Below are 16,330 nucleotides of genomic sequence, written 5' to 3' on the forward strand. Positions count from 1 at the left end.
ATTGGCACATGGGATTGGCATCCAAAAAGCTTTCTCTGTAGACATGTAGGAAAAGTGGGCAGCCTCCCTTTTTTCTCCCTTCATGTTTCAGTGTTTTGCTAATAAGCTTACTGAGATGGTTACTGAGTTTCAGGGCACTGAAGTAAGATGTGGTTGCCGATGAGTTCAGAGGGCTTATTAGTACTACTACCACCTTTTTTTTTTTTTTGCTTTTTTTTGGGGGGGGGTGTGGGGAATTAGGTTTTTTTTACTTACTTGCTTTTAGAAGAGTTACTGGGGATTGAACCCAGGACCTTGTGCATCCTAAGCATGCACTTTACCACTTGAGCTATACTCCCCCCCACCAATTAGTACTTCTAAGAAAAAGTACTAGTTCCCACTTGAGAATAATAAGTAACTGTACTATTCCATAAGCAGTAGCAACTTGAGGCATTTGAATGGCCGTATCAGGCGACTGAGGTTTTTAGTACTGTTTGATCTGGTGTGAGCCATCCATGATTACTCAGGCTTTCCTGTACTCAGTTCCAGGCATTTCTGATGTGATTGGCCATGGGACAGTTTTTAGCTAGTGAAATTGTGACACTAGCCTTACTAGTATTGTTTAAATCAACTGATCCCAGCCTAGGCTTTTTAAAGTACCAAGTAATTTTGTGAACATTTAACACCTGCTATAAAATAGCTTAGTTATGTGCCAACTAGACATTGTTTTATTTATATTGTTTCATCACAACCATTAGAGGTACATATTACTTTAACCCCACATTTCACAGGAAATTTTGAGGCATAAGGAGCTTGAGTATATTGGTCCTACACAAAAAAGCTAGAAAATAGTGAATCCCAGATTTAAATCCAGGCAGTCTACCTTCAGAATTTTTACATCCTTGACGTCTATCCTTTTAATCTCCCCTGTATTTATATTTTTGAGTAAAGGTAAGACATAAGGCCTGTCCTGGAGGAACTGATTTTTAGGAAATCTCTGTTGCTTGTGCACAGGATAAAATTCTCAGATTCAACGTCAATTAAGTAGTGATTGGAAAACCAACAGCTGAGTTCGTAAGTCTTGAAAATAGATAACACTGAACTGCGTAAGAGGAGTTAATCCTCCCAACCCCGTAATGAGGTATGAACATCTACAGATGGAGTGCAGGCCAATTGTAGCTTGATTTCAGAGCCTTGGTTCTTAAGCAGTATGTATTGCCTCTCTAGAAGGCAAAAATTAAAGGTAGATGTAGAGACCTAGATTGTTTAGTGTTTTTCTTTTCTTTTTAATTTAGATAAATTTATGTTCACCTTAAAGCACTGAGCCAGAGAAGTACCCTGGATTCCTCCTGTGTCTTTATAAACCTCTGGCATTTATTGGCCTAGGCTAACGTCTCTACAAAGTGCATTTGATTTTATGGTTTAGCATATTGTTAAAAAGAAGTCCATCTGAGCTGCAGGGGAAGGGAACAGATCAAGAACAGAAGGCTGGAGTAGGATGTGTGTATATATATGACACTTCTTGTTGGTTTATGATTTGCCTCCTTTGGGAGATACACAGTGGGTATCACAGAAAAGGGAGAAAAGAAGTATGTTATATGTTTGTCAGCAACTCACATCCTATCCCGTGGTCTCAAATCCTTGGCTGCATGTAAGTGGAATTTTCCCGAGTAATATATACCTTCTTCCCCAGAAAGCTTTCTAGTTCGCAGCCTTAAGTTGTTTTAACAGAGTTAAAAAAAAAAAAAAAAATTTAAGGAACCAGAACCTACATAAGTGACAACAGGGGGCACTCCCCCACTGGGAGAGAATTAAAACATATTATTTTCTGCTCTACCCAGAGGTTCCAAAGAACTTGATTCCGGCAAAACTTGAAGATAATGTGTTGAAACTTTGAGTGGCAGAGGATATAAACACAACAAGAAAGTACTCAGTGGCTTTTTAAATTTGAAATAAAATTTTACTTTTTATTTTTACATTGCTGTGTGCAGTATGACATCTCAAAATAACAGAGTGCAGATACAGGCAGGGTAAGAGTACAGAGGATTAACAATAGATGTCAGAAAGGTTACCTTTATAAAGGCTAAATCCCTGGTTTATATTTTCCACACACATTCACAAAATTACATTCAAATTATTCCTTATCAATACATGTTCCTTAGGCCATGAGAAAAAAAATCCAGACATTAGATTTTCATAGAAAGCAAATCTGGATTAATCTAATAAACACTATTCTCCTGTTTCTGAGTTAAGAAAATTTAGTAAAGGAAGGTTATTTCCTTATGTGAACTAATGTGCATTTCATTAACTACTAGTATCATTCCTATAAGTGGTTAAGACCTCCCCCACACTGGGGTCCCCAGTCAGAACCACAGAGGGACAGGAAATGGAATTGGCCAGAGCGGTATTATAGCACAGCTAGGTGTAGAGGAAGGCTTTTTTCCATTTTCTTTCAAGGAAGTCAGCAACAACTGAGTTTTCACTTTGTTTAGGGGCTCTGTTGAATATGAGCACATCCATACCACTAGGACTGAGGACAAACATTTCCATCCCTCTACCACTGCTGAAGAGGCAGGCGAGAACTACAGGACTCCACTGACCCCCAAATGATCTCATCACCTTAGACTTCTTAAAGGTATACTGCAGCACGTGCCCTGGTAGCGGACTTGGGCTTGCTTGTTAAAGCCTTGTGTGAGTCTCAACAGCACACGGCCCTCGGGGGGGGCTCTGTGGTCTGCAGGCTAACTCAGACTAGCACAGCAGCCACTTACGCCCCCTGAAATCTCATTCTAACTTGACTCGAACTGCCAGCATTTTAGATCTTAGGGTTGAAAACAGTTGTCAGTTAATGATAAGCAGCTCACAAAACACCACTGTCTACCGTAGACTACCTTTCATTCCTGAGGAGAAAGTAAACTGGAAAACTGATTTCAAGATTAAGTACTTACAGTCCTTTGTTTTCAATGCTGAAAATCAGTGTGAACTTTGCATTTTCCCGCCATAAACTGGAGTGCTTCAGACCTGAAGAGAGTATATATGGCATTCCTTCCCTTAACCCAGGAATGTTACTTTCTTCCTAAGGAACAGTATCTTCAAAGTATTTCCACATAAGACATACTCTGCAGCCAAATTTGAGGCCATGCAAATTTGAACAGAAAAAGGCAACATATAAAAACACTGTCTACATTTGTTCAAATAAAATTATGTAAAAGAAAAAGTCAAATATACACATGACACTGAGACAAACTACTCATTAAAAACAATCGCGTATGTTAAATTAAGTGACGATTCAGTATTATTCCAGTGTTCAGCTTTGGGTACAGGAATTGTAGCTAAAGTCATCATAAAATCAAGACATTCACATTTGAGGTTGGTTGTCACACATCACACCATCCCTAAAGGCTTGAAAAGACAACAAATCAACTTTCCATGCCAATTCAGAAGTTGAATTTTAAAGCTACAAGGTAAAGAGACAGTACAAAAATCTTATTAGCTTAAACGTTTCATGGTTTAGCACGCTGTTGCTTTCTGGTCATAAGAGGCAGACCTTGTTAGGATAAAAGCTATTTGCTTAACTTTTTCCCGATGTTCTTTTCCTAAAATGTTCTAATGACTTTCAGGTCATCCTTTCCTTCTGATCTCAAAGTCAATTGTCATAGTGTTTCCCTCATATAATTTTATTCAAATACTGAACAAGTGTAATCAATGACCATTTGTCAATCTATTAAATATTAGTATACAGTACAGCAGCTGTATTGATCACAGAATTCCAGTTTATTACCTATATATAGCACAGTCATCAAATTATACTGTGCTCATGTATAAAAATGCAAAAACTGTCAAATGTGCTATATATCCTCTCATGTATATTAAAATATCTGCATCACAAAGAAACTTTTTAATGGTCAACAGTTTATATGAACACCTGCTACTCATAAAAGTATAACATACATTCTATTGTACTATGTAGATCAGAAAAAGGAAGTAAAGGTAGTAAGGTTATCAAATCAGCTGCAATAATTTAAGGAAAAAATTCAGAAAAAAATCATTTTATCTTTAAAAAGATCAGCATATGTTGTGTATGTTTTAGATCAGAGTCTGCTGACTGTGCAGTGAAGTCTCATCCACAAAATCTGAGCTAAAAAATCGATGCTTCTAACAATTTTTTTTAAGAATTAAAAGACATACAAATGGATTCAAGCCCAACATGGTAGCTCCAGACCAAAGTGGCACCATTTTTTTTTTAAGTAAAGAATATCTGATGACTAAACCAGTCTTCTAACCAAATACTGTCTTGCCCTGTGCACAGAAGCACAGCTTCCCCTCAAACTCAAATTCCCATGCAGTCATTTAACTGTTAAATAACATTACTATGTGAGACATGGACCACTGTGTATATATACACACACATTTTTCATGGAAATTTGACCCACAGAAAGATTTAGTTAGGTGAAAACAGAATTAAAAGGTTTTGGATAAAATGAATTCCTCTGTTGAAAACCTCCCATTTAAAATCCCCAAATGTGGCAAGAACCTCTAAAGCCATGTACAGAGAATGAAGACTTCTGTTAAATTGCCTAAGGGGATTTTCTTCTCTCTAAGTCAAGATCTAAGACCAAGTCTACAGTTTACACTGCCTGCCACTTTCTCAGAGTCTTGCTGAAGTATCAGGGCTATCTTCCTATCGGCAGTTTGCCAGACCAAGTTCAATCATGCCACAGAAGGGGTGTTTCCTTCACCTCAGCCAGGTGGATGGCACCCACTGAGGTTCAGTATCAAGTTTGTTAATTAACCTAAGCAACTCCTGATAGGCTTTATCAAGATCTGAGTTCACAATTGCTGTGTCAAAGTAGTGGCCGTTGTTCTGCTCCATCTCTCTAGTCTTCTCAATGATTTCTCTCAACTCCTCAGGCTGCAAAGAGAAGATAAAAACTGAGGTAATTCCATTCCTTACCAAAATATACAGTGAGTCAGAGACAGCTGAAGAACAAGAAATGGACTTAACACTACTTTCCTTCTGTCTCTCAAAATACTCAACCTCCAGAGCTCCTCCCCAGCCCTGTCAGGGCACAGGAATTTCCTCTGCTCTGGCATCTTCAGCACTTATGTTGTGAATCACTTGGGACTAAGTATAACCTACTTATACAATTTAGGTTTTTATACATTTCTGTCTTGTCTCACTCAAGATCAGAGGCTTCAAGGGCACAAACAGTTACTTTTAATTCCCTACAGACATTCGTTTTCAAACATTTTGGGGCATCATAACCTCTTCCTGAAAATAACATCTCCTGTAACAGAGTGAACTTTTCTGGCAGGACCCTAAGTGCCATCTGCTCTTGGTTCTTATAAAGGGCCCTGGCAGATAAGGCAGAGTAAACATTATGGGAAAAGAAAAGGATCAACAGGATGAGTATCTTTTTTCTATGAAAACACAGCTGGGAACTCCTAGATTTCATAATCTATGCTTTTGGGGAAAATACTTAATACTTTAAATTGCCCTCTGTTTTCAATACACAAAGTAGGTCTTTAAGACGCAAAGAAAAAAAGTATCCTAAAGAAGAGGTTGGGAAGCCACATAGATTACTTTAAAATACTGGGTAAAGGTAACAGCTGTTTCACACACACAAGCAGATGGCAAGGTTATGTGCAAAACTTACCCAGAACCTCTGATTATTAGGTACACATGTTCAAGGAAGTGAAACTGCCTCCAAATCACACCCTGTCAGTGAACTAATTAAATGTCCAAATGTCTCAGATATAAAGACCACACATCAATACTATATCAGACACAACAATACCAATTTATATCATTCAACTGGTTGAATTTCTGTAACGGTAGGAAAACATACAAAAAATATGACAGCCCTGGCTTGTCCTGAGTCAGTTTCTTGTGCGGCTAATTTTCATTCTGGAATGTTGTGCATCTGGTTCTGGTACACAGAATCCTTTGTTTCCCAGCAGGGACGCTACTACACCATTGTAATTGAACACACTGTGACATTCTTGCTAAACCTTATGTCTACTCAAAGCTCAAGATTATTGAAAGAACATTCCAGAACTCAAAACAGAATCTAAACTGTGTTACTAGATTTGAAATGTAAATGTTAAGCCCTACATCTTACACAGATTCACATGAATATCCAATCCATCTGGTTTTTCTTTATCAAGTTTAAGTATTATTTTGTCTTTTGCCAAAATGGCTTTTATCATTTATTTGGTACTTTCTGTTTTAATTTCCTCTTATTTTTCAAATGACATTTCATGACTAAGTTGAAATAAAATGTTTTTGCTCAAAAATTTTTGGACTGAAAAAATTAGCCCACAGGCATAACTGACTTGCCAGTTCATACTAGTAGTTTACTTCTCTCAAGCCCCACTTCTAGCAGAACAGATTCAGAGTACAGTCAGGTCACTGACTTTACATTCTGCATCCAGTGAAGAACATCATCAATTTCCTAACAAGCACTATTTCATAGAGTTAAAATTAAGGATTTGTTTTTATTTAACACTTCTATTGTGTGTTAAGGCACTATTAAATACCAGAGGAGATAAAACATAAGTGGAATAAAGAGGTAATCAGACACACCACCCTTTACCCAACAACTGCAAAATATATTCTTACTGGTGTGCAGGATCATGACCAAGACAGAACAGACACTGGGCCATAAAATAAGGCTCAACAAAATTTGAATGACTAACACCTTAGAGAATATGTTCTCTTACCACAATAGAATTAAAATAAAAAAAAAATTTAATTTCCAGATAGGTAGAAATTACATAATTCTAAACCATCTGTGGGTTAAAGAAGAAAACGACAAAGGAAATTAGAAAATATTTCTAATAAAATGATAATGAAAAATATTAACTTCAAAATTTGTAGGATGAAACTAAAGTACTGCTTAGAAATTTATAACTTCATATTAGAGAAGAAGAAAGGTTTAGAAATCATCTAAGTTTTCTTCAGAAACTAGAACAAGTGCAAATTAGAGCCAAAGTACAAGGAAAGAATAAAAATAAGTCAATTAAATGGAAAACAAATAATAAAGAAAATTAACAGACAAAAGTCCTGCATCTTAGTGTTTTTAAAAAAATTAAGTTTTAATTTTTCAAAATGAGTTTATTTACTTTATTTTTAATAGAGATACAAGGGATTGAACCCGGGGACCCTGTGCATGCTAAGCACACACTCTACCACTGAGCTCTTATCCTCCCCCCCATAACTTAGTTCTTTTTCTAAAGTGTTTTGGTTATTTTTTTAAATTTCCATACAGATTTTAATCTTTTAAATTTCTACAGAAAAGACTGCCGGGATCTGCACCCCGCCCCCCACCTTGGTAACAGCTTTCTTGAGATATAATTCATTTATAATTCACCCATTTAATGGTGAATTGGAACAAATTCAATGGTGGATTCAAGCAATTCAACCGCTTGAAATGAACATTTCAATAGTTTTTAGTACAGTTAGAGTGGCGCAGTCAATACCACAATCAATCAACATTTCCATCACCCTCCACCGCCCCCTCTAAACCCCATGCTCATTAGCAGCCACCCCCCATTTTCTCCAAATTCCTAGCCCTAATCAACTACTAATCTACTTTAGGTCTATAGATTTGCTTATTCTGGACATTCCAAGTAATGGAATATTACAAAATATGGTCTTTTACGGCGGGGTTCTTTCACTTATAATGTTTTTAAGATTCATCCATGTTGTACCATGTATCAGTACTTCATTCCTTCTTATGACTGTTTTTCAAGACTTACAATAAAGCTACAGTAGTCAAAACTGTGATATTATAAATACAGAAGAAAGTCCTGAAATCCCTCCTCCCTACCGTATTTGGTCAAGTAATTTTGACAAAGGTGCCAGGGTAATTCAATGGGAGAAAGGATAGTCTTTTTCAAGGAACAATGTGCTAAAGCAAGTGGATAACGACATGTGATAAAAAAAAAAGAAAACCACACCTCTACCCTTAACTCACACCAAAACAAAGACTAATCTGAGATAGATTACAGACCTGAAAGTAAAAGCTAATACAAGAAAACTCTTAGAAGAAAATGAAGGATAAAATCTTTATAATCTTGGAGTAAGCAAAATTTGTTACACAATACACAAAAAATCATTAACCATATGAAAAATGAAGAAGTGTGCAGTTGACCCTAGAACAAAACGAGTTTGAACTCTGTGTACATGGATGTTTTTCAATAAATACAGTTCTATACGATCCCCGGCTAGTTGAATCCACAGATGTGAAACTGTGGATACAGAAGGCCAACTATGAGACTTAAGCATCCTTGACTTTTGATATCCTCAGCAGATCCTGGAACCAATCCCCCACGGATATCAAGGGACAGCAATATGTCATTAAAATTAAATACTGCTGATCTTCAAAAATTTTTTTAAAAATTACAGATTTTGAGACAATATATCCAAAATATATAAAGAACTTTTACAACTCAGTAAGAAAGCAACTCAATTGAAAAAACAAAAACAAAACTTGAGACATTTCACAAAACAATATGCCCAAATGACTACATGGAAAGATGCTATCAGTAGTCATCAGGAAAATGCAAATGGAAACCATAATGGTAACATGTCACACTACTAGAATGGCTAAAAAGCTGTTACAAACTAACAACAGCAAAAGCTGGTAAGGATGTAGAGCAAAGGGAACCAAAGTGGGAGTATAAAAAGGCAAACTTTTAAAAACAGTTTGGCAGTTTTACATAGTTAAAACATATCCTTATCATTTGATCCAGCATTTCCAGAGAAATTAAAACGTATGTCCACCAAAAGAGTATGAATTAAACACTCATTAAACAGCTTTAGTCACATTAGCTCAAAATTGGAAACAATTCTAATGTGTTGTAACTGGTGAATCAACAAATTGTGATATATTTAGATCATGGTATATCACTCAGCAATAAGAAGATACAAACTACTGTTAGACATAACATAGATGAATCTCAAAAACATTATGCTGATCAAAAGCCAGATGCAAACTTAAAACTTACTATAAGGTTTCCATTTATATGAACTTCCAGAACAGACAAAACAAATCTATACTGACAGCAAGCAGATTAGTGGTTACCCAGGAAAGAGTAGAGGGATATTAACTTCAAGGGGCATGAAAGAATTTTCTAGAGTGACAAAAATGTTCTAATCTTGATTGCATGGTAGTTACACAAGTATACATCTTGCCAAAACTCACCGAATTATAGAATTAAAACGCATGCATTTTACTGTATGTAAAATAACCTCGATTAAGTTTTAATTTTAAAAATTAGAACATTTTAATTAGAAAATCAAGCATACTGTATACTGTTAAAAAAAATTCTGGTACTGATTAAATTCCTGCTTTAAAAATGTGTACTCAGTTGACCCATGAAGGTGGGTTTCAAATGCATGGTTCACTTACACTCGGATTTTTTTTCAATAGTAAATACTACAGTAAGACACTGTCTGCAGCTGGTTGATTCTAAGGATGGGGAATTGCAGATACAGGGCCAACAATAAGTTACACTCAGATTTCTGACTTCAGAGAGGGTTGGCACCTCTAACCTGCATACTCAATCTGGGATAGTTAATTCAAAGTAAAGTAGGTAAAAATTTCCATGAGAGCACTGCCAGAGACCACCAACCAAAAGGAAATTGCTTAACATGTTTTGGAGTGGTATATGGCCCTTGGCATGACATTGAATCCTTATTGGAGAAAAATAACCCAACCAAAAAAAGTGTCCATGTCAAAAGTTAGAAAATTAGGCTGAACAAGTAGAATGAAGTTCACTTTAATCCTTTACATGCAACCTTCTCCTTGAACTACCAAAGTATTTCTGGTCTACCACGTAGTTTAATGGGCTCTAAGTTTTGTAGACTATTAATCTTGTTTTCCTTATTATATTGTTTTTTTAATTGTTTTTTACAGGGGGGAGGTAATTAGGTTTATTTATTTTCTGATAGAGGTACTGGGGATTGAACCCAGGACCTCATATATGCTAAGCATGCACTCTATCACTGAGCTATACTCCCCGCCCCCTTATTATACTGTGATCCTCCTCACGAACAGCCAGCGACCATGTCTCTCATTCCTTTTGTGTCATCCCAAGTGCTAAGGACAGCAGATACTCTGACCCCACTTATTTACAAATTTACAGTTGTGTTGCAAAAATGAAAAAGGAATGAAATATTACTTTAACAAGTTGCCTACTTAGCCCAAACAAAGCAACCAGAATTATGCTCAACACATAGGATGGAAAAGTCCCTGATGTCTAAGACATTGAAAAATACCATCTTCACATATAGACTGAATAAGAAATATAAGTAGACCTAGAGTGGAAAAAGATACCTCAGGGAAGAAGAAGGAGGGTTGGTGGATGTGGTGAACAGACAAGAATCAATGAAAAGGAGTGTTGTTATGCTTTTAATGACTTTTGAGGAGCATTATTATGTGTTTTATGGCTTTTAAAGAGATTTAGAGGCATAGCAAATGAAATGAGATCTAAGTGATTCCTTTGTAAAGTAGAAATATTTAGGAAATCAGAAAAAAAGCAGGAGTATTTGTTACTTTGATATAGCAAAGTCACTTGACGATTTTCATTTCATACATTTAAATAAAATGTTAATGCTTTCTGCTTAATATACCAGTATATTATCATTTAATGGTTAATACTGTTTGGTATAATATGGGCTACCTCAATCACATCTAGCATCTAAAATAATTTTAAAACTTCTTCCATTTCAGATCCATGAAAAGATCAAAAGCAGAAGACAAAGAAAACATAAAATTTCAATGAAAAGAAAGAAAAGCGAGGGCACTCAACTTTGGCTCCCCGCATTCAGAATATCTGCAGAGAAAAGTGGGTAGTCCCCAAGAAACTGCTGAGAATTTTTTTAGGGGGAGAAGTGAGGGTGTCACCTAAGCCCTGTTGGAAATAACACAGATCTGTGTGAAGAAGATTAAGGAGGGTTTAAGGAATACCAAAGGTTACCTACCACACATTTGGAGTAACAAGAGGGAATGTGCAGGAACAGTAAGAGAAGCCCCCTGCTTTGGAGAGCTGCCGAGGTCCAAACAGAGGCAACCGTGGCAATTTTGGGGAAAGTGATATGGCAGAAAGAATAATCAGTTTGAAAGCCTAAGCTGAAGAAGCTTTTAAGCTTGGTGACACATTAAGCTGTGACTCTTTCATGTTTACTTTCAGTGGAAGAGTACAATATAATAACTTTACCTTTGGATTCTTGCCCTCTTTGGCTAATAATGCCCGAAGTCTTTCTTGTGAAGGGGGTGCAATGAAAATAATATACGGTTTCAAGTCTGAATTCCGGAGAGTTTTCAATGACTGTAAAGAAAAGACAGATCATACTATTCAATGTAAGAATATATTGTGTACCTGTAACACACAACACATACACACACATACCTACACATACACAATATTGGCTTACTCTTTTTATGTAAAAGAATGAATGATATTGAAGGATTAAAACTATATGATGATAAAACACTGCTAGTAAGATCACGCACAGATTATAATAACCCTATTAAAAATCCATTTTGAAGGAATTATGAATGAGCAATCACCTTACCATGTGCCAAGGTCTAAATGCAAAAAGAATCAGAGAAAAACTTCACATGCACATACAAAAGAAAATTCTGGAAAAACACATCCTTAAAAAAAAAGCAGACTGAATTAAGAGGTTGTGATTTTTCACCTGGCCTTTGCCATTGCATGACTGTGTGTCCCTAAAGTGAAGCATTCTACAAAAATGGGGATTATAAGGACATGCCCTTTTCTATCTAAAAACAATAGTTAAGACAATGTGCTTAACAAGCCTAAGTTCTTTGGTAAATCTGTTAGCCCAAATAATATAAAGAATTCTGAAGAAATTTAGTAAAAACATTTATACTTCTTTTAAAGCTAATATTTGTCATTGAAATAGTAGAGACTAATAAACTCTCTCTTTTTGCTAAAAAAAATTAAGAAAACCTAAATATTATTTCAGGAAAGCGAATTTTTGGAGTCAGTTTTCTTTCATAGTGACCACTGCCTGTGTGTCCTGAGTTGACATATTACAACAGATTTTGCCAAATTAAGGAAAGTCTTATGCTAAAGCTGTATAGTCTATAAAAAGAAAAAAATTCACAACAAACATAATCTTAAAAATCCCAAATTTCTAAAATTATTTTATTTTTTAATGGTAATCTAAAAGGCAATTGTTAGTAATTTTTGAAGGTTTTGCTTCATATGACAAATAACAGAAAGCCATGGAAGTTTCATTATTTAGATACGACCAAGTACTCATTATAATACTTGCTAATACATTAACTATGGCATTTAAAACAATAAAAATGACCTCTAAATATTATAATTTTTCTCAGATCAGAATCAGGAAAGGGAAATTCTTTTACAGCCTTTAAAATACTTAAAGTACCACCAGCACTATAGTTACTATATTTTAAGTTTCAGGAAGTATGTCCCTGTGTACACATGTAGGTATGCAATTCATTTTTTTCCCCTCTGAGGAAACTGAAAAAGATTTAGCAACCTGTCTGCTTTCAAATAGGGAATTAGTATGAAAAAAATCTGTATGAGAACGTAATTAGGTCCTGTGTTTCTTGGGCCAAAATAGAGCTTCCACTAAATTACTCTGCAAAAAATGCCCTCAAGTTCAACACCCTAAACCAAAATAAGCTTTACCTGTGTACGCAGACTTAAGAGACATATTTTGCCCGAGTTGATCACTTGCCGTACAGCATCTATGCTGGTTCCATACAAATTTTTCTCAAATTCACCATGTTCAATGAACTTTCCAGCTGCTATGTCTGCCTCAAATGCCTGCCGTGAAACAAAGTGGTAATCTCTACCAGCTACCTCATGGTCTCGTCGACTCCGAGTTGTATCTAGGCAAACAAAATCAGGTAAAAATAACAGGCATGGATCAGAGTAAGAATGAAGGATAATTTGGCTAGTCAGAATAAAATTTTACTTGGTAATACAAATTAAAAAATAATGAACTGAGGAAATGTTAAGAGCCCATAAGTTTACCATTTAATTGGTTTTATTTTTAGATTGAGAAATGAACAAAAATGTGTTTTTTTTAGTAGAGTTACATTTAATACATCTTATGCTTACATTCTAAATTACTTCATTTTCATTTCATTTAAAGTGAACAGGGGATTGTAAGAAACACAAACTGAAATTCATTTAGAAAGTACTTAGTACCATACTCTTAGGAAAAATGGAAATTTCTCAAGAACAACTTCAGTAACAAATTCTCAGAAGACTTGGTTAAAACAAAGTTCCTCTTTCTTGGACAACACTGTTTTGATAAAATGGATGAGAAATTTCCCTACACAGTTAGGTTCTAAGGTGGTAAATTGAAAAGCACAGGAAAATGGGAATGCATCCAAACTTACGAGGAACTGCTGATGCAAAGCGGTCTTTTTCTTTGTTCATGAGCCTCTGACGCAATTCATTCTGGCCACAGTTCTGTGGACCAATCAAAATGATAGGTCTTTTCCTATTTGCTGGCTGATGATAAAGTGACATTTCCTCATAAGTTAAGATCTCTTCATTGTCATAATCTTTGAAAAAGAAAAAGTTAGCCCTTCAGACAGAATTACTGCTATGTAACAAAGGTATACTCATGGATCTTCCAAAAACATTGGAAAAAAGCACAATTTATTATCATTAAAAATGCTTAGCTTTTTAGATCAAGATAGTAATAACTGGGTGGCATTATATTACGAGCATTTTCCATGTCATTATATACTTGCCAGGATACTACAAAAATAAATCAGACAATATAATAATCCTCTTAGAAATGTTTATAGATTCTCTTGTTTCATACTGTGTTTGAATTTTTAATACAGTGTAACCATACTGATTCATATAAAATAGCTAGTTTGCAGCCAATATTTTGACAGAGGGTGAGGCACCAGGGGATAAGTTAATGAGAACATCTGTCATTTGGTAAATAGGGATACTAACACTTTAATTAGAGGGTTGGTTTAAGGAGCAGACAATGCATATGCCAAAAACAATATCTGGCAATAGACAAACATCTACAAATAATGGCTGCAACTAGTGTTATCAGAGAAAGCTGAAATACTTTTCTGTGATTCTATAACTTGAAAACATAGCAGACCTGTGTTATCCAAGTTCCTACATTTATGTTTACTTTATTCTGGAATACTACTAATACTAACCTGAGGTCATGATTCAAGATGAGGTATAAATTGTAATAGGTGGGTAACATTTCTAAAGCCCATAATTCAGATGAGATCAGAGCTGTAAGTGGTAAAAACAAAGGCAGGCAACTAGTGGCCTGCCATTTTCTCACTCATATTACTTCACCTAACTGGGTAAGAGCATCAGATATATAGTCAGACTCTCTAAGGTTTAAGTTCCATGGGGGGAGGGGACCATCTTAGTCTTGTCAGTGCTTAGCGCAGAGCACAGAGTAGGACCTCAAACTATACTTGGTTAAATTCCAGCTCAGCTATGTATTAGCTAGCTGTAAGCAGCTAGGCAGGTCACTTTACTATCCGAACTTGAATTTATTAATCTGTAATCTCAAGGAATTTATTGTGAGAATTAAATGGATGAAGGTTACTGACCTGGGAATGGAACAGTTATAATAAATGGTAATTATTAATCAAATTATCATTAACAGCATTATTAACAGAAGTATAATTCCTTCCCTTCCCAAAATGCTTTTCCCTCTGAAAAATCTAAGTTCCTTCTAACATGTACAGATTGTGGAAGCATCTTGATTTATAGACTTCGATGCAAATTTTCTATGGTATAATAGCTATTAGATCTGAACCAATTTTAGTGTGTTTCAAAGATACAGAAACAGATATTAATCACTTACCCAAGTATAGAGGAAAAGATTAAAAATTCAGTTAACCTTCTTAGTTAGATTTACATAGTCTATCAAATAGCATTAAGGATGTTTATTTTGGAAAAAAATTTTACTACAGCAGATGGAATCTCAGATTTAGTTTTATATCGAATTTGTCAATAATCTGTAACATTTTATTTTCATTAGTTTAATTTATGCTGCCTAAAAAAATTTCCAGGTGTTGAGAGAATAAGCCTTATAAATTGTGTTGTGTGAAAAGTTAAGGAGTTCTTTTGCTTTATTATTTGGTTTGTTTCTAAAATGAATTAAAGCAGGGGTAGCAAATTCTAATTCATAAGGACCAATCAAGGAGGTAATGAAAGCACTAAATCAGGTTGTGTTTTTGAAAAACTAGATATGGTGGAGACTGCTGAACTAAGTAGGTGCCCATATAAAGGCAACAGCTGTCATTCACGTCCAACAGACTGCTGTCACTTGGGAATATGAGCCCAGTGTTACTAACAGCTTTTGGTTTTAAGAGAAGCTACAACTTAAAAAAAAAAACCAAAACTTAATATTAACAATAAATTAAAGTAAAACACTCTCCTGTGTGTCTGACTCAGTCAGCAGGCTCTATGAAATGGGTTGCCTTGGTGATATGAGTTATTGTAGATGAAATGTTCATTTTTAAACTTAAAATACAGCTATATTGTTAGAATTTGTTAGAAGCAGGTATGAATTTTGCAAATGAAGAGTTTAAGTAGGAAAAAATTAGAGGAAACTATAAATATAACACTATTAAATCATACTTTAATTTTTATATTGGCTTTTCTCACAATTCAAAACACTGTACTACTCGTAGGATTCCAAAAGAAAATAGTTTCTGCTAAATGGCTTTACTAAGCACATATGTTACATTAAGAGGCAAAGGAGGACCAGAAATAAAACTCCCTGAAAATACCAGTTTAATTTCTTTTAAGTGTTAGATACGGACCTCTTTCAGATGTGAATACAGCTTTAACTGAGAATGGAACTTACCATCATTTTTATTGGCATTATATAAAACCTTTTTCCTCTTCTTTTTATTCTTCTTTGCACACCATAGTTTTCCTGTTGACAATCATAAACGTTAAGTATAAATGTGGTATTTGTTTCCTTGAATAAATTTACATATATAGACACTTATTACATTGCTCATAGAACTGTTTTTCAGGAAAGTATAATTTTCCATTAATCTCATACTACAGACAGGTAATCTTTAATACTTAAATCCTGTCCTTTCTTTATAGTTTCCTAAGATAATCAGTTTTGCCTCTCACATCACTCTTGCCACGAATATACATTTGACAGTTCTGATATATAAACTTAAACATGATTCCAGATGAAGACTCAAGAAACCTTTTAGTAATGCCAAATATAAGTATCCAACCTGATTTTTCTGGCTCCTTATCTTCTTCTATGGTTTGCTTCATGGCTTCCCTTTGCTGCTGAAAGCTTTTCCCTAAT

At 35.2% G+C, this 16,330-nt stretch overlaps 1 protein-coding gene across 5 annotated transcripts in view; it reads right to left on the minus strand.

Annotated features, from left to right (window-relative positions):
- Positions 1-1,917: 1,917 nt before the first annotated feature.
- Positions 1,918-16,330, minus strand: part of PALS1 (protein associated with LIN7 1, MAGUK p55 family member) — a 78,521-nt gene continuing 64,108 nt past the window's right edge. For all 5 annotated transcript variants that reach the window (XM_074365365.1, XM_074365367.1, XM_074365366.1 and 2 more), the window contains 6 exons: positions 16,254-16,325; positions 15,863-15,934; positions 13,395-13,562; positions 12,676-12,878; positions 11,206-11,316; positions 1,918-4,891 (listed from right to left, as the gene is read on the minus strand). In XM_074365365.1, the coding sequence (XP_074221466.1) occupies positions 4,715-4,891; positions 11,206-11,316; positions 12,676-12,878; positions 13,395-13,562; positions 15,863-15,934; positions 16,254-16,325 (803 nt within the window). In that variant the 3' untranslated portion in view covers positions 1,918-4,714. The remainder of the gene's footprint in view (positions 4,892-11,205; positions 11,317-12,675; positions 12,879-13,394; positions 13,563-15,862; positions 15,935-16,253; positions 16,326-16,330) is intronic.

This window comes from Camelus bactrianus, chromosome 6 (assembly GCF_048773025.1).
Source record: "Camelus bactrianus isolate YW-2024 breed Bactrian camel chromosome 6, ASM4877302v1, whole genome shotgun sequence".
In the NCBI taxonomy this organism is placed as follows: domain Eukaryota; kingdom Metazoa; phylum Chordata; class Mammalia; order Artiodactyla; family Camelidae; genus Camelus; species Camelus bactrianus.